Consider the following 26,388-nt stretch of genomic DNA (forward strand, 5'->3'; position numbering starts at 1 on the left):
TTAAAGAAAACTTCAAATTTTAACTGAACTATGGATTCAAATAAATCCGAACAGATTCAACAAAGGGACAATATTTCAGATTTCAGTTTCTTTTCTGTTTCGAATTCCTTTTTATTTTTATTTTTCTGTTTCTGATTTTTTTTTGTTTCTGATTTTTTCTGTTTCTTCTTTCTCTTCAAATCTGATTTTTCTCTTCTCAGATTTCTGTTTCACTCAAATGTATATGTATTTCTGTGTATATTTTCTATACTTCAGCCTCTCTTTTCTTTCTTTTTCTTTTCTCTTTTTTTTTTTCTTTTTCTCTGATTCCTTTTTCTCTCTTAAAATCTCCTAAAGTCTGCCTGAAAGCTCTCTTTTTTCCTTGTTTTTCTTTCTGAAAGAGCTCCCTTAAATCAGTCCCAATCCCTCTCTATTTATACAAGGTTGTCCTATACCCTTCTAGTGCTGCCAGGGCCCTTTTCTCCTTTAAAAAAAATCAGAAAAGTTCAATTAAAACTACTTTTGAATACTTTAAATCCTATTGAGTGCTATTATCCTGTTTTTCAGCAGCCCATTATCCCTTGTTCCCCATTAGTATCTTAAATTATAGCCATTAACATCCCACTTTCAGTCCACTATTCTGTCACATTACCCTTACTGTTCTGTCCCAAAAATGTCCCAGAATTCCTACTGTAATTACTGTTATTACTGCCTTAAATTCAGAATCTAACAATACAAATTTTAAAATCTGTTTAAGCAGTTATAACCAATCCTATGATTTGAGACAGTACATCACATTTATGCACAAGAGTTGAATTTAAATAGATGATTCTCAATTGAATACTGAACCTGAATAACACACAATAACATTACACAGAACATGCAGGATTATTTCAGCTGAGATTCAAAACTGAACCAAAAAGCAAACAAATACAGGAGCATTGTCAATATACTGACAATGCCCTGAAACTCAATGCTCAGAAATCAACACATACACATCATTCATTTGAATTTACTGGTTTATTAAACAAGAACCAACTGATTAACAATAACTAATTAAATGGTTATAGCAAAATAATCTACTCAAAACATGTTGTCTCAGTCAACATTTTCAGAAGCAAGATTCACAATACAACTAATCGACGAACTTAATCGAGTCGATTACACATATTGTACATAATCACAATCAACAGAAACAATTCACATTTAGAATCAAGTAGACGTGTAGGGGATAGTATAACAAAATTGACTAGAAAATTATGAAAATTTAGACAAACTAATGAAACGAACATAGAATATAGGTAGAATACACACAAGAAACAGAAAATTACCTCTGAACCTTCAAATTCAACCGGACTCAACTCAATTTGAATTTGGACTTTGTTTGAAATCAAACAGACCTTAGTCGAAGTATTTTCTATTGAAAATACTTTGACTAAGGTCGATTAAACCTCAATCTTTCGTCTGAAGTGAACAGAATCCAAAAGTCTGGTATTTCTAGGGTTCTTGAAGGTTCGATTTGGGACTTAACCATTTCTGGTCAGATTCGAGGGGGACCAAATACGACACAAGGGTGAGGGTAGCCTAGGGGTCATTTGGTGTCAGTTTAGAACGGATCTGAGTTTGTTCTTGTTTGGTCCGAATCTTCAAAAGAAGATTCGAGAAGCTCGGAACTGATTCGAGCCAAACAAACTTCAGATCCATAACGAGGCATGCTAGGGGGTACTATGGTGTTATTTTGGAAGCCATTGGAAAGGTTTGAGTTTTCAGACCCACCTTCGATTTAGTATTCGAAGAGTTGGGGTCTGATTCGAAGGAAACTAAGGTCATATTTGTGTAGAGGATGTTCAGGGGGTTCTAGGGTGTTATTTTGGTGACCGGCGGTGGAATTCTAGGGCAGCTAAGGTTAGGGGTGGGGTTTGGGGACGATGATGAACAATGAGAGGAGGGGGGGTGTTCAGTTAGGGGCCGGGGTAGGGATTTGGGATTTATATAGGGGGAAGGTGAATTGATACTAACCGTTAGATCAAGTAGAATGAAGGGCCAGGATCAGTTCATTAAACCAAACGATGTCGTTTGGTTTAATGCCAGGGTCGGCTGAGTCGGGTCAATGGGTCGGGTAGAGGGTTCCGGGTAAGGGCAAGGTATCTCAGCCGTTGGATTGATTTAATCCAACGGTCCTTGATGAAGCGGGACCAAACGTCGTCGTTTGGATTTGCTCCTGAGTTGGACCGGACCTGGGTTGTTTTGATTGGGCTGGGGGGGTTAACTTGATTTTGGGCCTGGATTTTAATCCAGGTCCGATTTTTTTATTTCTTTTTTTCAATTATTTCATTTTTCTAATTTAAATTTCTAATTTTAATTATAAAATAATTTTAACTTCGCAAAAATATATTAATTACTTTATAACAATTATTTAACACATAGACAAAATATTAATCACACAGTGGAATATTTAAAATAGAACTAATGCGTTTTTTTTGTGATTTTATTTAAATTATCTTTTAAATGCATAATTAAATCCTATACGCATGCAACATGTATTTTATTTTACTTTTCATTTTTATTATGACAAAGTAAACATTTACGGACATAACACAAATATTTAACACCACACAAATTCAAGAATTACACAGTAAAAGAAATTTATTTTATTTTTTGATTTATTTTGGAGTAGTTTTCGTAAGGCAAAAATTACGTGCTCACAATCACTATACCAAATGAATCAGCGGCTAGCACGCTAAGCTAAGATCAACCAATGTTCAAACGCGGAGCCTTTCTTTCTCGGTCGTCTGTCTTAATAAGTGGATTCTGATTCATGCAGTCGTTCTCTGCTGCATTGGTCTTTTCACTCCCTACTCTCCACCATAACAAAAATGTTTCCACTATATCTCAGGAGTAGTCAAAGAAGTACGGCGGGTCCGAGTAGGAAGAAATTTACTAAGAAGTAGGGCATACAATAATGGATTAATTCATTCAACAAGATCTGTTCAGATCAGACCAGGATTAATGTTTCCACTAAGAAGTTCCAGGACTATGCTGCGGAAGCAAGAAGGAAAGGAAAGGCAAAAATGGAGGAAACAGGGGTAGCACAAGGCATGACCCGAACTGGTAGGGTGTATACACTCGAACATCTAGGAGGAACAAGCAAAGAAGCCGCTTCTAAGCCGCCTGTCATTGAGACCGGCCTGGACGATCTTTGGAAAAAGGTGCAGGCGAGGGAATATTCTGTGGTTGATTATCTGAACAAAACCCCTACTCAGATATCTATTTTATCATTGTTGTATAACCCCGAGACGCATAGGAATGCCTTGATGAAAGTGTTGAATGAAACTTATGTACCCAATAACATTACCAGTGGGGAGATAGCCAACATGGTAGGGCATGTATTGGAGAGCCACAAAATCACTTTTCATGAAGATGAGATGCCACCTGAAGGACTAAGCCACAACAGGGCACTACATATCATAGTGCAATTTGAGGACAAATTCATTACTAGGGTCTTGATAGATAGGGGTTCAAGCCTCGATATATGCACGCTGACAACTCTGAAAAGGTTGGGTAAAAGTTTTTATGAGATACGAGCATGAAGTATGAATGTGAAAGGATTTGATAGTTCTCAAAGGGCCACAATTGGAGAGATCAACCTCAGCATATAGATGGGCCCAACTTGGTTTGATGTCGAGTTTCAAGTGCTGGACATATCTACAACCTACAACTTGCTGTTAGGACGACCCTGGATACATGTTGTTGGGGCCTTAGCTTTTACTCTATATCAGGCGGTAAAATTTGAATGGAACCATCAGGAAGTGATCATCCATGGAGATGGGAGTAATCCTATTTATACCAATCAGACTGTTCCGATCATCGAGAATAGAAGGAAGTTGGGTGGAGAAACATACCATCGCATCGAACGCGTCAATACAATTGAGAAAGACAAATGGTGGAGTAATAAGATAGAAATCATACTAGCATGGACAGGGTATGAACCCGACAAGGGTCTCGGTAAGAATCTCTAAGGGATCACCAAATAAGTACAATTAAAACGTCAACTTTTAGGCTTGGGTATGAATACACTTGGAAAGAGTATCAGGATTGGTCGCCACCATGGCGTGGTCCTTATTATCCATTGGAACAATCAATACCGCATTTGCACCAGACATTCAACAAACTGACCTGATATGGGGATCTGAAGAAGATGAAGCTTTAGCTGGCCTAAGGAATTTATTTCTGGATGATGAAGACATGGACTGCAATGCGATAATTGAGGAGGAGGAGGAGGAGGAAGAGCTTACCATTCAGATCATGGAGAAAGGAACTATTCTTAGGAATTGGACTGCTGCACCATCCCGGGCCCGTCGAGTTCCTGGGTAGCCTGGAAATTAGCACAATTTATTTTTTAAAAAAGCAATTTTGAGCATTTAAGACATTTTCAGTATTTTGTTTTGAACGTATTTTGTTTTGAAATAATTGCTCGAGTCATCGAGCCGTACTTGTTTTGATGTTTACAATATCTAATGAATTGCTATTTTTAGTATTTATTATTATCCTTTATGTTTTTCTCTACAACATTATTATTACGTATCCCGATGAACCTACGATTGTGACATGTAATGAGACAATGCAACATAAGGATAGTGATTCAGAGGATATTGTCAGAGAAGTGGAAAATTTTGAAAAAAAGGCTAAGTTTAACTTGGACAAAACAGAGACAGTTAACTTAGTAGATTCCGAATCAATCAAGGAAACCCGTATAAGTATTCACCTATCACCATCCGAGAAAGAATAGTACATTCAGTTCCTGAAAGAGTATGAACACATCTTTGCATGGTCTTATGATGATATGACCGATCTGAGCGCATCCATAGTGGCTCACAAGTTACCCACCGATCCCATATGCCTACTAGTGAAATAGAAGCTCAGAAAATTCAAGCCAGATATGAGTTGGAAGATAAAGGAGGAAGTTACTAAGCAAATCAATGCCAAGGTTCTCAGAGTGGTTGAATATCCAACCTGGTGAGCCAACATCGTGCCGGTTCCGAAGAAAGATGGGAAGGTCAGAGTATGTGTTGATTAACGGGATTGAAATAGAGCAAGTCTCAAAGATGATTTCCCATTGCCCAATATACACATACTAATCGACAATTGTGCCAGGTATGAGCTTTAGTCTTTTGTAGATTGCTTCGCGGGGTATCATCAATTTTGGATGGATGGAGAGGATACCGAAAAGATCGCCTTTATCACTCCGTGGGGGATGTATTGTTATAAGATGATGTCGTTTGGCCTGAAGAATGTTGGAGCCACTTACATAAGAGCTATAAAACCATTTTCCATGACATGATTCATAAGGAAATAAAGGTGTACGTGGATGATGTCATCATCAAATCCAGAAGAAGCACAGATCATATAGCAGACTTGAAGAAATTCTTTAATCGGCTTCGAAGGTACAATCTGAAACTGAATCCTACAAAGTGTGCCTTCGGAGTCCCTGCTGAAAAATTGCTAGGTTTCATCGTCAGACGTCGAGGGATTGAGCTAGACCCATCAAAGGTTAAAGCTATCCAAGACTTGCCACCTCCAAAGAGCAAGAAAGATGTGATGAGTTTCTTAGGGCGTCTCAACTATTTCAGCTGTTTCATAGCACAATCAACTGTGATATGTGAACCAATTTTCAGAATGTTAAAGAAGGATGTTGCAACAAGATGGACTGAAGAATGCTAAAAAGCCTTTGACAAAATCAAGGAATATTTATCCACACCACCAGTCCTGGTCCCGTCGGAACCTGAAAGACCTTTGCTACTCTATTTGTCCGTACTAGATAGGGATTTTGGCTGTGTCGTGGGACAACACGACAGGATGGGAAGAAAAGAGCAGGCCATATACTATCTGAGTAAGAAGTTCACGCCATACGAAGATCGATATGTTTTGCTAGAACTCATCTGCTGCGCTTTATCATGGATAGCTCAAAAGTTGAGGCATTACTTCTGTGCCTACACCACATATCTCATATCAAGGATGGATCCTCTAAAATACATTTTCCAGAAACCCATGCCTACGAGGAAGTTGGCAAAAAGGCAGATACTATTAAGTGAATTTGACATCGTCTATGTAACTCAGAAGGCGATTAAAGGGCAAGCGTTGACGGATCATCTCCTGTAGGTGGAAAATACGAACCACTGAAAACATATTTTCCCGATGAAGAGGTATCATTCATATGAGAAGATATCACCGAAATATATGATGGTTGGAGAATATTTTTCGATGGAGATGCAAACTTCAAAGGAGTGGGCATTAGAGATGTCTTCGTATTAGAAATAGGCCAGCACTATCCAGTATCTACAAAGCTCAGATTCCCATGTACCAGCAACATGGCAGAATACGAGGCCTACATCTTAGGACTCAAACTAGCCATCAACATGAACGTTAAGGAACTACTTGTAATTGGTGATTCAGACCTTTTGGTACATCAGGTTCTAAGAGAATGGGCTACAAAGAATACCAAGATATTGTTGTATCTTTACAATGTGCAAGATTTGATTAAGATATTCACAAAGATAGAATTCAAACATGTTCCAAGGATTCAGAATGAATTCACTGATACTTTGGCTACTTTATCTTCCATGATACAACACCTAGACAAGAATTTCATCGACCCTATCCCGGTAGGAATCCAAAGTCAGCCGACTCATTGTGCTCATGTTGAAGAAGAAACCGATGGAAATCCATGGTTCCACGACATCAAAGAATATCTAGCAAAAAGAGAATACCCGAAGCACGCAAATCATACTTAGAAATGCACAATCCGGAGGTTATCCAACCACTTCTTCCAAAGTGGAGGAATTTTGTATAGAAGGACTCCAGATCTAGGACTATTACAGTATGTCGATGCCAAGGAAGAATCCAAGATGCTCGAAGAGATACATGCCAGAACTTGCGGACTACACATGAACGTTTTCGTCTTAGCCAAGAAGATGTTAAGAGTAGGATATTTTTGGATGACTATGGAAGCGGATTGCATTAGGTATGTTCAAAAGTGCCATCAATGCCAAGTACATGCAGATATGATACGAGTTCCACCAAAAAAACTCAATGAAACAAGTGCACCTTGGCCTTTCTCCGCTTGGGGAATGGATGTCATCGGTCCGATCGAACCCACCACTTCAAATGGGCATAGGTTCATTCTAGTGGCCATAGATTACTTCACAAAGTGGGTTGAAGTTGCATCTTACAAAGTTGTAACTAAGAAAGTCATCACATATTTTGTCAAAGATCGTATTGCTTGCCTATTTGGGGTGCAGAATCCATCATCACTGACAATGCCGCCAACCTCAACAGTGACTTAATGAAATCTATGTATAAAATCTTCAAGATCAAGCATAAGAATTCCACAGCATACAGGCCTCAAATGAATGGAGCTGTGGAGGCCGCCAACAAGAACATCAAGAAAATACTGAGAAAGATGGTAGACAATCACAAGAAATTACCATTTGCCTTATTGGGATATCGTACCAAAGTTCGCATTCAACCGGGGAAACTCCTTATTTGCTGGTCTACGGTACTGAAGCCGTCATTTCCGCCGAAGTAGAAATTCCTTTTTTAAGAATTATACAGGAAGCTAAACTCAGTGATGTAGAATGGATATGGAGTCGCTATGAACAATTGGCTCTCATTGACGGAAAAAGAATGAACGTGGTATGCCATGGTCAACTTTATTAGAACAGAATGTCTCGAGCTTTTAACAAAATGGTCAGACCTAGACAGTTCATACCGGGGTAGCTGATGCTGAAGCGAATCTTTCCATATCAAGATGAAGCCAAAGGGAAGTTTTCACCCAACTGGCAAGATCCTTACATAGTTCATCGAGTACTAATAGGAGGGTCGTTCATACTTGCAGAAATGGACGGAGAAATTTGGCCAAAAACTCAGTTAAGAGATATTATGTTTAGGATTGTTTACATTTCTTCACTTGATGTAACTGAACTACGTTTGACCTGATTCCCGTTAAAGAGGGGATACGTAGGCAGCCCTGTAGGTTCGGTCACATCTTAATAAAATCTACATTTTGCCATGGCCAGAAACTCAGGCAGAATTTTAAGGAAACCCCTCAAAATTCTGAAGTAAGTCCAGCCGATTTCTTCATACGAAGAACAATCAAAGAATCGCTTTCAAACTAGGGCAGAATTTTGAGGAGGATCCTCAAAATTCTAAAGCAAATAGGTCACGGTGTCTCTAAAATATGTCACAGTCATCGCTTCATCTAAATTATTTGATATTGCATACTACTACATTTTAAACAACTATATTTATCAAATGCATGCATATCTTTTCAAAAACTTTATTTCTATGGAAGCCAGATGTTACCCAGGGTAACTCAAATAGGATCTCAAGACAGGAGCACAGGCAAAGCATAAGACAAAAGCATGAACCAACCTTCCCCCACAAAACTCACAATTTTTCTTTGAATACAAGAATAATAAGGCAACGATATTCGCAGATACATCAAGACATCGCCTTCAAGAAGACAAAATTATCCAGCACGAACATCTTTAGCTAAGAAATACATTACTTTTCCATTTTTCTCCCCTCCTTGCATTAGGCTAAGCATTGCCTCCCTAATTGCATAAGGCTAAGCACTGTCTTTCTTTGCATCGAGACTAAGCATTGTCTCCGTTTCCTGCATGAGGCTAAGCATTCCCTCCCTAATTGTATAAGGCTAAGCACCACCTTTCCCTGTATCGAGACTAAGCATTGTCTCCTCTTTGCATGAGGCTAAGCATTGCCTCCCTAATTGCATAAGGCTAAACACTACCTTTCCTTGCATCGAGACTAAGCATTGTCTCATTTTCCTGCATGAGGCTAAGCACTGCCTTTCTTTGCACCGATACTAAGCATTGTCTCCTCTTCCTCCATGAGGCTAAGCATCTCCTCCCTAATTGCATAAGGCGAAGCAGTGCCTTTCCTTGCATCGAGACTAAGCACTGTCTCATTTTCCTGCATGAGGGCAAGCATTGCCTCCCTAATTGCATAAGGCTACTATCTCCATTGTGCTATTTAAGACCTAGAACTATCCTCTATTCGCCTGAGGCTAAGCACTGGTTTTGTTTGACTTCGCTTGAATCGTTTTGGCTTGGATTGACTTGATTTGATTTGGCTTGGCTTGGCTTGGTTTTGGTTGAATTGGCTTGGCTTGAATTGGCTTGGTTTATAGTAGCTTAGTTTGACTTCATTTGGCTGGGTATTAAAAAAATGGGTAGGAACAGGTAAATAGTTTCATGCGCATGGGTATTTGCTAAGCTTCCCCTAAGAAATACTCTCTCTGATCCGCCTTAATGGAATTTTTGGTCTTAACTTCTTTTTTATGGTCTACGCTATTTGATTTTTTCAAATATTAAAAATGAATTAACTACGAGAATGTTGCTAACATTGTGACAGCTACAAAATTTTGAAGAAATGGCACAAAATTAATGATTTACTATACATTTTAAATTGTTGGACTATTTATTTTAACATAATTATTATGAATCATAAACTAAGTGTGTTCAAATGCACGTGTAGAGCACGTGAGGAAGGTGTTAGTTGTAGGCTGGCGCCAAACAAAACCGAAGTTCGTTATTCAAGAATAAGAGAGTGATGACTCCGAAGCCTACTCTTTACCTTCCCAACTTTTCTTATCATATATTTCCTCCCCAAAAAAAAAAACCCCTAATCCCTCCATTTCTTTTGATCCTTGCAGAAACTCATCATATCCCACCCGGATTAATTAAAGAAATTATGAACCCCAAGAACGATTTATAAAAGTTGAAGAAGGATCAAGAGAGAAAATAAGAATCTAAGATTCACTTACTAGGTAAAATGTTTTAATTCAGAAAAATCCCACAGCAAAATGTTCATTTCTTACTTTTTGGCCAATAGAGTTTGGATGTTTAATTTGAGGCAAATCCCAGATCGACATGTATTTCTTGTTTTTTTTTGGTCATCTGTTTCTGGCCTAAAGCTTTGATTTTTGGAGATACTTTACTCACGTTAATCTTGTTATAACTGTGATTTCTAATTTTACATTTTTCTCTTTTAGAGATTCTGCTTGGGGAAAAAGTTGAAAAGTATTGCCGGTACCGCCCCGAAAATATATAAGGCGGCTCTTTTATAGGAGGGCATTGGCATTAAACTGCTGTTTGCATCAGGTAATAATTTTTTATTACAGATTCATTTATCGCAGATAATTTTCATTTCATAAAAACAACAAACCAAGTAATTTCCCACAAGTGGGGTATGAGGAGGGCAAGATGTACGCAGCCTCACTTACCCCTACCCTAGAAGGACAGAGAGGTTATTTTCGATATACCCTCGGCTGGAGAATGGATGACAAAAGTAATGACAACAAGAAGGAGTAACAGCAAGATAAAAAAATACCGAAGCCAAGAAAGTAGTTAAACTCTAGGTAGTAATAGCAATCTATGAATAAAAGGATATCATCGTGGGCGGCCCTTCCATAAAGCAAGTGCTTTAGGCCCCATATTTGTGGGGGCCTTATTTTTTGTTACACCTAATAGGCTGTGTATAAGTTTTAAAAAAGGTTATGTGAAGTGAAAATATTTGATTTCTTTCTTTAACAAGTATAGAGAATAAGGATTTGCAACTACTATGATTTCTGCCACGAAAATTGCACTTGAAATGAATGTCGAATCCGAATTTCATAAGAAACGTATTATATATAGGAAGTATCAATTTGATGAGAATGTTGATAATAAAATCTCAAAATCTTTCGAAGAGTCCTTTGGAGTTGATTACTTTATACATAGTAGACAAGACTATTTTTTTCAATTCAAAATAGATTTTAACAATTCGAAGCATATGAAAATATTTTTGGTTTTCTAATTAGCGGTAAAATTAAGATCACTAGATGATGAAAATTTGAAAAAATATTGCCTTAATCTTGAATGTTACTTAAAGCATAATGATCAATTCGATATTGATGGTTTAGATTTATGTTTGGAATTAAAAATATGAAGAAAAATAGTTCAATTAGAAGATAACAGTGTAATTGATACACTCGATCAAATAAAAAGATTTGATTATTTTTCCCATGCCTATATTACTTATGGAATAATATTAATAACTTTTGTTACTATCGCTTCAGCTGAATGAATTTTTCAAAATTAAAATTGATAAAATCTTACCTATGATCAACAATGTTTCAAGAAAGGTTAAATGGATTAGCTATATTGTCAATTAAGAAAGACTTATTAGGACTTATTGTTTAAAATTATTAATAGCTTTGTATCTAAGATACGTTAGAAAAATAGACTTCAAATAAATAAATAATTTTTTTTTTAAAAAAAAAGTTAAGTCCTCTTATAAAGTTTGGCTTTAGGCCACTTAACTCGTCGGGCCGCCCCTGGATATCATACTAACACTAATGCTAACGAACTGAGAAAGACAAAGAGATACACTCAACTACCTACTAGCATTCTATCCTAATCCTCGACCTCCACACCCTCCTATCTAGGGTCATATCCTCAGTCAGCTCCAGATGTGCCATGTCCCGCCTAATAACCTAGCCCCAAGACTTCTTAGGCCAGGGGCGGATCCACCCCTTTACAATGGGGTGGCATGACACCCGCTAAGATGATAAAAAAATTATATACCAATGTTGAAATTTTCTTAAATTAGGTTAAATATCTAATCCTACCACCCGCAGCTATAAATTAGACAAAGGTGTCATGACTGGTAGATCTTTTTGAAAGCTTTTCTCGTGTGAAAAATTCAAGTTGAAAATTATCTCGTGCCATGACTGGTAGATCTTTTTGAAAGCTTTCTCGTGTGAAAAATTTAAGTTGAAAATTATCTTGAACCTTGTCCGACTTTTCCTTTTCGTGTGCTTTTTATTTCTTTTTTTCCCAATTATTTTCCTTCTTGGCTCCCTCCCAATTTTCTATTTATCATTTCTTTTTCTTTTTTTGTATTTTTCTTTTTTTTTTATTCTATTATTTATATGTGGTCTCTAACAAAAACACTCAAAAAAGACTCCAATATTAGAAAATTTTATAAAATAAGCATTCCTCTTAATCTTAAATATATGAGTTTGCTTCTTTCATATCCGAAAAATTTGAGTCTTAATGAGAATTTTCGATTGAGATAAAAAAAAATTCATCTTTTTTTTAGTTCTATCATAAACATTTATGTTATTCTATGGTTATTAAATATAATTTAAATCTCTTTACTATTAAATTATAACAAAAAATTTCTAAGCATTGCTTAAAAAATATGAGATTTATGATTTTGATTTTTGAGAACTCCTAGTTTATTTAATTCTATACTTGTGGGATATAGTTTATCTATTGAAAATATTTTTTAAAAATTTCTTAGTCTGCTTGATGTAATTCCCTCATTCAAGATGTTATCTTGTGTAAATTTATTTTTAATATATAAAAAAAGATGTAATTTCCCAGTGAAAATGTTGATTTTACTTGTGTTGTTATAATTAAGGTATGATTCCATATTTACAATATCGAATAAACATTCCTAATAAATTTCATATTAGTCATTATAAGGTATATATTAAAAGAAATTATGGCACCCGTCACTTTCAAATCCTAGATCCGCCTTTGTCTTAGGCCTACCTCTACCCCTCTTGATACCCGCTGAGGCTAGCCTCTCGCACCTTCTAACTGGGGCTTCTATACTTCTCCTCTATAACATGCCTGAACTATCTTAACCTCCCCTCCTGCATCTTTTCCTCCACAGGAGCCACTCCCACCTTATCCCGAATAACTTCATTCCTAATCTTATCCAACCTGGTATGCCCACACATCCACCTTAACATCCTCATCTCAGCTACTTTTATCTTCTGGACATGAGTTTTCTTGACAGGCCAACACTTTGCTCCATACAACATAGTTGGTCTAACTACAACCTTGTAGAACTTACCTTTAAATCTTAGCGGCACATTCTTATCACGCAAGACACCGGAACTTACCTTTCATTTCATAAATGACTTTCTTTTTTGTTTAAAAAGTGATTTTGATTGTAATAAAACTGGAGAGAAAATGATAGGATCAATATGGACTTAGCTAAATCCATGTAGGAGATACCAACAAATTTGTTTAAGTAGTAGTTGTTGTTTTACTTACATTAAGTCAAATGTTGTTAGTTTGATTGGGAACTCGTGCCTCAGTGGGGGGATAAGTGTAAGATCTAGAGAAACTCTGGTATCATAGATTCCTTTTTTTTCTTTTTTGCAATAAGTGAGAATTATTTCAGAGTATCGGATTGACATGGACACGAGTAGAGCTAAATGTATATTAAGGATTCATATTTCTCTCAATTTATTTGGGATTGAAAATAAACATTGATCGAATAAGCTGATAAGTTTATGAAAAGTTTCTGTCAGTACTTTGTTTCAATTTCTAGAAGCATCAGGAAGTTTTAGTCAGTATATAGTAAGGTCGTGATGGTACAGCTTGAATTGAAAAATGATAACACATTAAACTATAGAACCGGTTTTTTTTAAGACAGCGGTCCAGTCTAGGATGCCGAGTAAACATGCAAACTTTGTCTCATGGGTCTTTCTTAATGAAGTTCACTTTCCAAGTGCATTCTGTTATGTTTGATTGACAGGTTCTAGAACAAAATGGTCATTTTTTGGTTTATGTCATTAGTGTTTGCGGTAAATTCTTAGACTTTTGGGTTCATCTACATTCAAGCCTCTTGTTGCTCACTGTGATTTGATGTTTATTCTCTATCTTCCCTTTTAGAGAAACTTTTATTGGGTGGTTATAGATTCTGTTGTCAAAATGGTGGAACTGCCGGTTGCACTTTGGCTATATTCATCTGATGCAGCTCCATTCGTAGGAAGATATTGGCATTAAAAATTGGTATTTGCATTAGGTAATGGTTCTGAGTTATAGATCATTGTATGGAGATGACTTCCATTTCATGAATGACTTGTTTATATTTTACTGTGTTTGAAAAAAATTGATAGAATACGTAGATAAATGCGATGAGAAGTTTCTGTCAGTCCCTTCTTTCAACTTTCTTTTTATGTCGATCAGCAAGTGGAAGTATCAGGAGCTTTAGGTCAAGAGCATAAGATGGCAGTTACTGTTAAATAGTTATGTGTAATAGCCCTTGTCCTATATGTAGTTGGAGTAGAATATGTCATATTCCATATGTAGTAGGAGTAGAACATGTCTTAGTCTCATATGTAGAGTAGAATATGTATTATATATAGGGTTCATTGTATCATTGTTAAAAAAATAGATTTTTCTCCAGTGCATTCTCACATGGTATCAACGCTTGAGTGAGAAAATTATCGTTGTGTGTCATTCCAGTGACATCCGGGAAGAAAGATCTCATCGCCGTGCAATTTTTCAGCAACTTCGTCTTGTTCCCAAGGCTCATCACTGCTACAGTGGTACTATGCATATACCAGTACCACCATCAGATCTAAAGCCCTTGTGCGACCAAACCCCAGAAATTCCAGTCCCATCTGAACAGAAAAGTGAGTCACCGTGCGTCTTTCCGGTTGACGACTCAAAATTGATTTACGTTATCTCATCATAGTAAGTGTTGTGCGAAAAGCAACACCACATCTTGTTCGAAAAAGTCAGGCAACAAAACCCTAGTCAATCGCTCGGACAAAAGGTCACGCACCTCAAGGCGCCGCCAGAACTAGGGTTCCGGCGAGCTACAATAACTTTTCCGGCGCGTGTGAGCCATTCCGGCCATTTTTTGACAAAACTTATTCAGGATAACTTACTCGTCCAGTGATTCCGAGCCTACCCATATAAATCATATCAAAATCTGACAATTTTTATTTTCTCTAGCATGAACAGTGCACTTTTTCCGTGCGAACAGTGATTTTCCGGTGTGAACAGTAATTTTCAGAAAAGTTTCTGTTTTTTGGTGGTGTTTTAGAACCTACTTTGTAGTGTGGAATTCGACTTAGTCTCACTATTTTCAAATTTTTCCGACGACCTCTCAGCCAACTTCTGCTTATCAACAACCACTTGGTTTGCTGCTCAAGGGGAATCTAGTGGCTTTGTATGTCGAATGATGAGCTTGCAGATATTTTCACCAAGTCCCTCACTGGTCCTCGTATTAGTTACATATATAACAAGCTCGGTACATATGTTTTGTATGCACCGGCTTGAGGAGGAGTGTTAGATAGTTATGTGTAAATAGTCATATTCCTACATGTAGTAGGAGTAGAATATGTTCTAGTCTCATATGTAGTAGGAGTAAAATATGTATTATATATAGGGCTCATTGTATCATTGTTAAAAAATTAGATTTTTTTCCTGTGCATTCTCGCAGTTATGGTACATAGATTGTCGATTAACACAATGATCGCATATTGAACATTAAAGCATCTTGAAAGTAGGCCAAGTAAACCTGCAAACATTATGTCATGGGTCTTTCTAATGAAGTTCACTTTCCATGTAGAGGCGGACGCAGACTATGTTCAATTGAATCCACTACTTTCGTGAAAAATGGCTAAAACTTCGACAAATATTACACTCTGAACCTGTAATTCCAGAAGAACAATAAGTTCAGTCAAATAGCCTTAAAGGTTGAAGCTATCAAGTTTAAATTCTGGATCCGCCTTTGTTTCCATGTGCATTCTATTTTTGAACGAACCTAGGAAAAGGTGGCCATTAATAATCAGGAGTTTGACCTAGGTGCTTCTTTTTTGCATGAGATGGTGCTCATTGCGAGTGTTACATTGCTTCCCTCAAACAATAAATTAATCTCATCTCTAATCCTGTTATCATATTAAGACCGACTGGACTTTGTTTGTGCATCTAAACAAGTTGATGGTTTTCTACAGGTGATTTTTAGCTTTATTCGAGGCATGGACCCTAAATATGGAAGTGGAACCTGCAACCATTCTCGAACAGATACAGTGGTTGCTGAAAATGAAACTGAGGCCAGTTCACCAATAACCTTTCTCGTGGATTCTAAAAATGAGAGTGAAAGCAGAACAAGTTCAGATGCCATCTTAAATGAAAGTACTTCAGGATCAAGTAAAAGTTCAGAACTTTCTTGTTCCATATTTTCATCCTCAGATGGTTCTTCCTCGGATGATTTCATCTTAGTGAATCCAAAAATAGCATCCAACTCTATCTCATTAGATGTAACATCTTCTAAATATTCTAGGGATGCCAAACCTTTATCCCAAGATGACTACAATGGTTTGAATGGTATGTTCTGTAAATTGGAACTGAATACATCAACAAGCTCCGCCTCGCAGATTTCAGACATCTCTGATGAATCTTTATTGCCAACCATGTCAATTACAAAATCTCCTTCTATCCAAATGATGGAAAGGCAAGGAGGCTATGATCCCAACAGAGTTCCGTCTTCTATTTTTGGAAGTAAATCGTCAACACCTAAGGAATGGAGTGCTGCCTCTGATGAGTCATTGTTTAGTATCAACGTCAGTCTTTCGAGGGATCATATTCTATTGATGGGTGGAGATATCTGGAAGTCAGGGGAACTTCATAAATCTGGGGAACCAAAAAACAAGTGTGTAGAATTAGACAGATCTGAAGAAGTTAGTAAGTCCAGCAAGCTAATTAGCTTTAGGGACTCTCCAACTGTAAAAGGAGGAAAACATACGGAAAGGATCTGTGATACAGAAAAGGGTGTGGTAACAGGAAACAACCTTATTGAAGCAGGAAGTCAACATGAACCAATTAAGAAAGAACTCCATTTTGAAGAGGAAATTAAAGTAGGACGGAACGCAGAATATTCAACTACCATTGGACATTCCAAAGGGAATGAAGGGTTTATAGACTCCTACACCACAATTCACCATTCTGATGGGAGTGGTACATCTTTAGCTTTTCCAGTGTGAGTACCAGTTCCCATCTTTTTCTGCTATTCACTAAAAGAAGCATCTGCTTTATTTTCCTTTTTTATTTTCTATTCAGTAAAAGAAGTATCTGCTTAATTCGTAGTTAATTGGTTAGTGTTGCGGAAGCCAAATGTATATGGTGTGAATAAGTCACAACTACTATACCAAAAATTATGACAGCCACCAAATAATAAATAAGACAATAAAACAACAATAAAGGGAACACCAGAATTTACGAGGTTCGGCTAATTTTGCCTACTCCTCGGACACAACCAATATTTTATTTCACTCCAAAATACAAGTGAAATAATACTAAAGAGAGAAGATACAAATGCCTTAAACAGATGAGAAGGCAAATGAGAGGTGTGTTTCAATCCTAAACATTAGGCCTTCTTTTATAGGGGGAAAATTCCCCCAAAACTCAAGAGCCCACCGATGTGGGACAAATTTGCCAAACTTCAACAAATCTCCACCTTGGCAAAATTCCACATCTTCAATTTTCTCTCAATAACAAATTTTGATTGTGTCTTCATCTTTAATCTTCAGTTTTCAACAATGTTGATCAAATCCAAACAATGTTGAAACTTGACCGCAGTCACCACCTTTGTCAGCATATCAGCAGGATTCTCTGTAGTATGAATTTTCTTCACCGTGACTCCACCTTCTTCTATGATTTCTCGTACGAAATGATACCGAACATCAATGTGCTTCGTCCTTGCATGATAAACTTGGTTCTTCGCTAATTGAATAGCACTTTGACTATCACAAAAAATTGTGATACCTTTTTGTTCAACACCAAGCTCCTTTAGCAATCCTTGAAGCCAAATTGCCTCTTTCACAGCCTCTGTAATAGCCATGTACTCTGCCTCTGTTGTAGACAAAGCAACTGTTGACTGCAAAGTAGACTTCCAACTAACTGGTGCCTTTGCAAAAGTAAACACATAACCAGTAGTTGATCTTCGTTTGTCCAGATCACCCGCAAAATCTGAGTCACAATATCCAACTACAGACTGATTGTCTTCCTGCTCAAAAACTAACCCGACATCTACAGTATTATGAATATACCGTAGAATCCACTTCACAGCTTGTCAATGCTCCTTCCCTGGATTGTGCATATATCTGCTAATAACTCCAACAACTTGTGAAATGTCAGGCCTTGTGCAAACCATTGCATACATCAAGCTACCAACAACATTTGCGTATGGTACCTTTGACATATACTCTCGTTCAGCTTCATCCATTGGCGACATATTAGTACTTAGCTTAAAATGGGGAGCAAGTGGAGTACTAACTGGCTTAGTCTTGTCATCTATGCCAAAACGTTGTAGTACTCTTTTCAAATATTCTTTCTGAGATAAACAGAGTTTCTTTGAACGTCTATCTCTTATTATCTCCATGCCAAGAATTTTCTTTGCCTCACCCAAATCCTTCATCTCGAACTCCTTCTTCAGTTGAATTTTCAACTTATCAATTTCTTCCGAATTCTTGGAAGCTATCAACATATCATCAACATATAGGAGAAGATATACAAAGGAACCATCTTTAAGCTTGTGCAAATACACACAATGATCGTATTTGCTTCTCTTGTACCCTTGCCGCAACATAAACTCGTCAAATCGCTTGTACCATTGTCTAGAAGATTGTTTCAATCCGTACAACGATTTTTCAAGTTTGCACACCATATTTTCTTTTCCAGCAACTTTGAATCCTTCTGGCTGAGTCATGTAGATTTCCTCCTCCAAGTTTCCATGTAAAAACGCAGTTTTTACATCCATCTGAACTAGTTCCAAATCCAATTGTGCTACCAAAGCCAACATAATTCTAATGGAGGAATGTTTTACAACTGGAGAAAATACTTCATTGTAATCAATTCCCTCCTTTTGAGCATATCCTTTGGCCACCAATCTTGCTTTGTAGCGAACATCGACTTGGTTAGGAAATCCTTCCTTCTTTGCAAATACCCATTTGCACCCAATTGCTTTCTTTCCCTTCGGGAGATTGGCCAATCTCCATGTATGATTCTGATGAAGGGACAGTATTTCATCATTCATGGCAATCCTCCACTTATCTTCTTCTGAACTTTGGACTGCGTCTTTATAAGTGGTAGGAACATCATCAGCTACAATTGAGGTTGCACAAGCAACTGTCTCTATGAGACGAACAGGTTTCGTTATTGTTCTTTTTGGCCTGCTGGTTGCTATTGATTCAAGTTGTTGTTGAGGTTCCTGAGTTGGAATCTCCTCTACTGGCTCTCCTTCCAGAGGGTAATCTTCATTTGTTTCCTCCTCTGCTTCTTGTGTAGGAAAAATAAATTTTCCCTCAAACTCCACCTGCTTAGAAGCACCTTTATTTTGTTTGGTATCTTCTGTTACCTTATTTACCATAGCAGATTCATCAAAGGTAACATCCCTGCTGAATATTACTTTCTTTGTCATAGGACACCATAAGCGATATCCTTTGACTCCAGAAGTAATTCCCATAAAAATAGCCTTCTTTGCCCTTGGATCCAATTTTGACTCCGTCACATGATAATATGCAGTTGAGCCAAACACGTGCAAAGAGTTATAATCTACAGCAGGTTTTCCATACCATTTTTCAAATGGTGTCTTGCCATCAATAGCAGCAGATGGTAGACGATTAATGAGGTGGCATGCATATGTAATTGCCTCAGCCCAAAATTCTTTGCCCAAGCCAGCATTGGACAACATACACCGTACCTTCTCCAGCAAGGTCCGGTTCATACGTTCTGCCACTCCATTTTGTTGTGGTGTATGTCTAACAGTGAAGTGTCGGACGATGCCATCATTTTCACAGACCTTATTGAAATGATCATTTTTGTATTCACCTCCATTGTCTGTGCGAATACACTTGATCCTCCTGCCTGTTTGATTTTCCACCATCGTCTTCCATTTGAGAAAAATTCCTAGCACTTCATCTTTGTTTTTCATTGTATACACCCACACTCTTCGAGAAAAATCATCAACAAAGGTTACAAAATAGTGCTTCCCACCCAATGAAGGTGTTTTGGAAGGACCCCAAACATCAGAGTGTACATAATCCAAAATGCCTTTAGTATTATGGATCGCTGTACCAAATTTAACCCTTGTCTGTTTCCCTTTGACACAATGCTCACAAAACTCCAAGTTGCAAGCCTTGACTCCTTTTAACAATCCTTGATCTGATAGAGTTTTCAAGGATTTTCCTCCAGCATGTCCCAAGCGCATGTGCCATAGCTTGGTTGCTTCTGCCTCTTTGTCGTCACTGGATGTCACTGTCACTGTCCCAATAACTGTACTGCCACGATAGCGGTACATATTATTATTCTTCCGATTAGCCTTCATTACCACTAGTGCACCGGAGCATACTCTCATCACTCCATTTTCTGCAATGATTTTGAACCCTTTTGATTCTAGGGCTCCCACAGAGATGAGATTCTTCTTCAAATCCGGTACATATCGAACATCTGTTAATGTTCTGATCATTCCATCATGGTTCCTTAATCGTATTGAACCAATGCCATATGAGGTAAGAGGGCTGTTATCCGCTGTGTGGATGACTCCATATTCTCCTTCTTGAAATTCCACGAACCAGTCCCTGTTGGGACACATATGATAGCTACAAGCCGAGTCCATCAACCATATGTCTGATGATGTTGATGACTCTGTTGTAACTAATGAGAAGTCTGAATCATCACAATCAGCTACATTTGAATCCATAATGGCCTTTCCATTGTTATGTTTGGCCTTATTCTTCAACTTCGGACAGTCTTTCTTCCAGTGCCCTTTTTCTCGACAAAAAGCACATTCATCTTTGCTGGGTCTGGATCTTGACTTGGATCTTCCCTTCTTTGTCCTCATTTGATTTTGAGGACGACCCCTCACAAATAGTGCTTCTCCTTCTCCGCCCTTCTGTTTTTCTCGCTTTCTTTGTTCATAGCTGTACAAAGCCGAACAAACTTCTCTGAGAGAAATTTCGTCATTTCCATGGAGTAGAGTAGTTTCAAGGTGCTCGTACTCATCAGGAAGTGACGCCAACAACATTAAGGCCAAGTCACCATCATCATAAGTTGTATCCATATTTTGCAAATCTGTGACCAACTTATTGAAACTGGTGATATGTTCATTCATCGTGGTACCAGGAACATAGGTGAAGTGAAACAGTCTCTTCTTCATGTACAATTTATTTTGACTGTTTTTCTTCAAAAATTTATCCTCCAGTGCTTTCCATAATTTACTTGCAGAAGTTTCCTTTGTGTATGGATATTTCTGCTCTCTAGCAAGGTAGGATCGAATGGTACCGCAAGCAACACGGTTGATAATTCTCCAATCTTCTTCTCCAATAACATCTGGTTTCTTTTCTTCAATGGCCAGATCTAGCCCTTGTTGAAAAAGGACATCTAGAACCTCGCCTTGCCACATCCCAAAATGTCCGGACCCGTCAAATATTTCTACCGCAAATTTCGCATTTGACACAATTCTTGTCATAAGCGAAGATGCCAATGATGACGTATTGTTGACACTTGATGTAGATTCTTCTTGTTTATTGTCTCCCATCTTTGACACAAATATTATTTAATAGCTGACGACACAAATCAAGATTATTTCCTTTCTGGTGTGGAAGATCAGACTAAGCTGCAACCACAGAGCATACTCAGACAGAACCTTGACTCAGTTACCAAGATAAATCTTTTCTGATGTGGAAGATCAGACTATGCTGCAACCACAGAGCATACTTAGACAGTACCTTGGCTCTGATACCAATTGTTGCGGAAGCCAAATGTATATAGTGTGAATAAGTCACAACTACTATACCAAAAATTATGACAGCCACCAAATAATAAATAAGACAATAAAACAACAATAAAGGGAACACCAGAATTTACGAGGTTCGGCTAATTTTGCCTACTCCTCGGACACAACCAATATTTTATTTCACTCCAAAATACAAGTGAAATAATACTAAAGAGAGAAGATACAAATGCCTTAAACAGATGAGAAGGCAAATGAGAGGTGTGTTTAAATCATAAACATTAGGCCTTCTTTTATAGGGGGAAAATTCCCCAAAACTCAAGAGCCCACCGATGTGGGACAAAAATTTGCCAAACTTCAACAGTTAGCACATGTACATTTTTTTCCCTGCTATTTCCCTAGGTCATACAAAACATCTTGCTTCATTAATTGTGTAGGGGTGTACATTTAATTTCCTGTGAGCATCACCAATATAGCGGTCAAGTCAATCTAACTTGTCTTTCAAGTTAAAATGTCTGTCATTCTCATGTCTCCAACTTACATCCACTACATGAATGATTATTGGTATTTTAGAGTTCAACAACAAATCTAATCATATTAACGAATTCTGCAAAGCAAAGCGTGAAAACATGCACAACATCAAAACCATGCAGTTCAGCTTGAGCGGTCCAATTGAAAGTTTTATTGCTAAAACTTATGGACCTAGCCTACATTACTATGTGTAGTTTTAGCAGTTGGCAGAACAAGAGTAAAGATCAAGATTTGGAAGTGAGCACCCTTGAGCAATGTTTGTGATTGTTGTCCTAGTTAAAAATAAACATACATATATTCTTAGTTTATTGTACACACATAGAGACCGTTTCTCTTTCTTTTTATACAATTTCTAATTTCTCCACCTCATCCACTAGATCTTTTCTGAAATTAAGAATTATAGCCGTTCAAGTGTGTTTAAGGGTTCGGTTTGGGTCTGGTGTTTGTAGCTTTCTTTGATCACTTACTCATTAACGTCTCATAAGCACAATGATTTTGGGATTCTGTTGCTCTTGAGTTCCAAATACTCCCTCCATTTCATATTATATGAGTTAGTTTGACTCGACATGGAGTTTAAGAAAAAAAAAAGATTTTTAAAACTTGTGGTCTTAAAAGCTTAAGGGGTAAAAAGTTTGTGGGGCCATGATATTTGTGTGGCGATAAAAACTTCTAATTTATGGTAAATGGGTAAAATGAAAGAGTTTAAAGTTGAATTATTTCCAAATTTAGAAATGTGTCATTTGTTTTGGAACAGACTAAAAAGGAAAGTACATCATTTAATATGAAACGGAGAGAGTAATATATTAACCTCCTTTTCTATCTTATGGACGAGCAAGTTGAAGATGTCATTTATTTCTAGATATATGGAGCTCGCAATCATGTGTTTTAGTGTTTAAGGAATATAAAATTGTTTATTGCAGAAGTGGGAAGTCCACCGAACCTTTCTGCCATATTGTTTATTACACAAGAAAGAAGTCCATATGGCCATTGTGCTTCTATTCCTATTGTAGCTGCGGGTCTTGCTGCTCTAGGTGGCCAAGCAGTTGCTTTAAGTGCTCAGGTTGCTTATCTTGTAAGTGGTCAAGCTGGATATGTTGCTCTTGTAAGTGGTTAAGTTGGTCTGGTTGCTGCCATAAGTTGCCGAGCAGATAGGGATGCTGCTGAAACAAATCAAGCTGCTACTTTTAGCATCCAACGTAGCCCAGCAGAGGCGGATCTAAGGTGGGTCGTGTGGTTCAAGTGAAATCATTGTTTTCCGCTCGAACAATGTATACATATAGAAACAAATTTTAATATGTACAATCACACCCATTCTGAATGATTAGTCCTGTGACTCTAGATCCTGGATCCAGCATGTCATTTGTTCTATGTCGCCAAGCAGCTGCTACAAGTGTCCAACCTGACCTAGCTGCTGCTCTAAGTACTGGAAAAGCTGTGGGTGCCACTGTTTTTTGCATCTGGCTGCTAGGCTAACTGTAAATGGAAAGAACATTGTTGCTCAAAATGATTTCTGACAGCATTCATAAGGCATCCTATAAATCATGAGACGGGTAGCAGCCAACGATGCATATTGGTTCAGCATCAAACAATCCAGCCAAAATGTGGAGCTTTATCATATGTAGCTGATCACTGAACATCGTCCAATTTTTTGATCTTGCTAGTGTACATATTAGTAGGTGATTGAGTTTAGACATCATGTTTTGCCTCACAAGATTTGGTCAACTGTGCATTCATTTCTTTCCTCTATTAAGCTAGGAGAAGAACAAGCGGGGAAAAAGCTATAATTTCGACAAAGTTGGGAAGTATGTAAATTATTCAAGTAGAGTATCTCCTCCTTTTTCTCATTGTCTATGTAATGTCTATCACAGAAAATATGTACTGTAGTTCCTTTGATCCCTTGTCCTTTTTCTTGGGAGTGCTTATGATTCATACACCATTTGTAACAGTTTTTTGGGCAATTTTCATCAATGCTCAATTTGATCAATTTTGGAAGCTAAATCATCTACAACAATTTATTTCTTAAAATTTAATTTTTGTTTCTTCTTTCATGTTGTGTGACGAAAAAATTCCGCGACCATTGTTCTTCCGATAAAGAGTTCACCCCTTATGTCGGTATGTATTATTTCAATTTGTAAGTTTAAAGATATGGGGTGTGTTTGGTACGAACGAAAAATGTTTTCCAATTTTTCCATGTTTGGTTGGCTTAAATGTTTTGGAAAATATTTTCCTATTAACTCATTTTCCATCAATTGAAGGAAAATATTTTCCTTATCAAGAGAAGGTAAAACATTTTCCAAAACTCCTAACTTCCTCACCCTCACCAACCCACCCGACCCCCTCTCTCCAAAAAGGTTTTTTTTTTTTTTCAAATTTCCGTTTTTTTTCCGTCACCACCCACCCAGCTACTACCCCTCGCAAAAATAATTTTTTTTTTTTACTTTTTTTTTTTTCAGATTTCTGTTTTTGCGATTTTCTGTACCACCAACCCCCCCTCCCCCCAACACCAACCGAAAAAGAATATTTTTTTTATATATATTTTCAGTTATAGTTTTTTCATCTTTCGACTTATAGGTTCGAAATTTTACAAATTCCAAAGTTATGAGTTTGGAGGTTTATGTGTTTGGAAGTTTACGGGTTTAGAAATTATAAAATTTACGGGTTCGAAAGTTTGTGGTTTCGAAAGTTTATCGGTTCGGATGTTTATGAAATTTGTGGGTTCAAAAAGTTGTTGGTTCTAAAGTTTATGGCTTCATGTTTATTGTATCTAAATTATTTATGAATACTCTTGAGAAGTTATTTTCCTTATTTGTGTGCCAAACTCCGAAAAATGAGTAAGATTACTACTTGTTTTCCAAGAAAATATTTTCTTGAAAAATATTTTTCACGAAAAATATTTTCTGTTATACTAAACACACCCATGATGTCATTGCTTCCTATTCGCATTCCTCTAAGTCATCCAAGTATGTGAAATTTTACCGTTGCAGCTTCTTTTGCAGTCAAATTATGAGAAATTTTGAAAATTTTGGTGTTATTTCCTGTGAAGATGCTGCTTCTATATCTTGCTGCTTCATTTTTCCTTAAAGCAGCTTTAACGCAGCATGATGGTAGTACATACAGGTTAAGATTTGACTTTAATATTGTAGGCATATAAATTTTATTAAAATTAAATCCATAAAATAATTTGGATTATATTTTAAAATTCAAGATACATTGGTCAAAATAAATATTATGAGCTAATATAATTGAATAATTTTAATTATGTAAATCTAATATATATTGATTAAATAAATAAGTCTTAATCCATTGGATTAACCCATTTAATTGGGCTAAAGTGATGAATCCACTTCATTAAGCCCAAGATGTTTCCCAGAGGCCCAGTTTAGTATCACGTGTCAAATGATGTGGCACACCAAGTCAAACAGAAGAGCCAATAGGATCACGCCACGTGTCAAAATGACAAGGCATGCCAAGGCAATTTAAAAGGCCAATGAAATCGCGCCACGTGTGCAAGTGACATGTTCTGGCCAATCAAATGTAGCCTTATCACACTTCGATTTGATTGGTCGGAAAGAGTTTGTTCTAATCATAACTCTTCTCTCCCACAACTATAAATAAGGGGTCTTCATAACCCAGAAAAGATACCAGAAGTTATAACAAGAAGCAAGAGAGAGCTCGTGGATCAAACGCCGCAAATTTCTCTACAAGTTTCAAGCTTCAAGCAATAAAGTTCAAGTTCAAGAAATTAAGTTCAAGTTCAAGAAATCAAGCTCAAAAACGAAGAACAAATGAAGTTGAAGCTCAAGAACGAAGAACAAATCAAGGTTCAAGGAGTACGAGTTCAAATCAAAGTTCGTGCTAGTTTAATTCAAGATCATCGTTCGTGGCAACAAATATAGATTCAAGATCAAGCTCAAAAGCCTTTGAATTTATTTACTATTGAAAAGAAGAATAAGAGGATTCATAGAGATTGTACACTTAAATATTTAAAATAAAATACTACGATTGTCGCAATATTTTTCTACGACGACCCGGCCAGTCGTCTCATGAGTTACCACTCTATTTTCCCTATTTTTACTTCTTTATGCTTCGTTATCTGTGTTTTGTGGTATCAGGTTGGTCGGATCGAGCCCGGAATAATTTTGGCAAGGTTTGAGACACTTAGTCTCTTTTGAGGGATCTTAAGTTAAAAAAGTCAACCGGATGTTAACTTATGTGTTAGAGGGCTCAGAAGTGAATTCCGATTGTTCGGTTAGCTTCGAGAGTTGATTTGTG

The 26,388-nt window shown here is 37.2% G+C and overlaps 2 protein-coding genes across 3 annotated transcripts; both read left to right on the forward strand.

The window, feature by feature from the left end:
* The first annotated feature begins 6,347 nt into the window (after nucleotides 1-6,347).
* Nucleotides 6,348-6,770, forward strand: LOC138881403 (uncharacterized). Its single transcript, XM_070161625.1, has one exon. It carries the CDS (start codon nucleotides 6,348-6,350, stop codon nucleotides 6,768-6,770), a length of 423 nt encoding a protein of 140 aa, XP_070017726.1.
* A 2,863-nt stretch (nucleotides 6,771-9,633) lies between these two features.
* LOC104210337 (suppressor protein SRP40-like) lies at nucleotides 9,634-24,114 on the forward strand. 2 transcript variants are annotated; one of them, XR_011403727.1, is made up of 5 exons: nucleotides 9,634-9,826; nucleotides 10,052-10,160; nucleotides 15,809-16,833; nucleotides 23,037-23,337; nucleotides 23,456-24,114. XR_011403727.1 is itself a non-coding variant. In XM_070162767.1 (4 exons), the coding sequence occupies exons 3-4, from the start codon at nucleotides 15,833-15,835 to the stop codon at nucleotides 23,266-23,268; spliced, it is 1,233 nt and encodes a 410-aa protein (XP_070018868.1). In that variant the 5' UTR covers nucleotides 9,634-9,826; nucleotides 10,052-10,160; nucleotides 15,809-15,832; the 3' UTR covers nucleotides 23,269-24,114. The 2 variants fall into 2 exon arrangements, 1 of the variants encoding a protein (XP_070018868.1); XM_070162767.1 differs by having other exon boundaries at nucleotides 23,037-24,114.
* Nucleotides 24,115-26,388: the final 2,274 nt, after the last annotated feature.

Source organism: Nicotiana sylvestris, chromosome 11 (genome assembly GCF_000393655.2).
Source record: "Nicotiana sylvestris chromosome 11, ASM39365v2, whole genome shotgun sequence".
NCBI classification, from domain to species: domain Eukaryota; kingdom Viridiplantae; phylum Streptophyta; class Magnoliopsida; order Solanales; family Solanaceae; genus Nicotiana; species Nicotiana sylvestris.

Excerpts from the sequence above, each read along its gene's own strand:
- LOC138881403 (XM_070161625.1), top strand. The coding sequence starts at position 6,348 with ATGGCAGAATACGAGGCCTACATCTTAGGACTCAAACTAGCCATCAAC.
- LOC104210337 (XM_070162767.1), top strand. The coding sequence starts at position 15,833 with ATGGACCCTAAATATGGAAGTGGAACCTGCAACCATTCTCGAACAGAT. Across the intron at positions 16,834-23,036 it reads ACATCTTTAGCTTTTCCAGT|AAGTGGGAAGTCCACCGAAC; the intron begins GTGAGTACCAGT and ends TGTTTATTGCAG.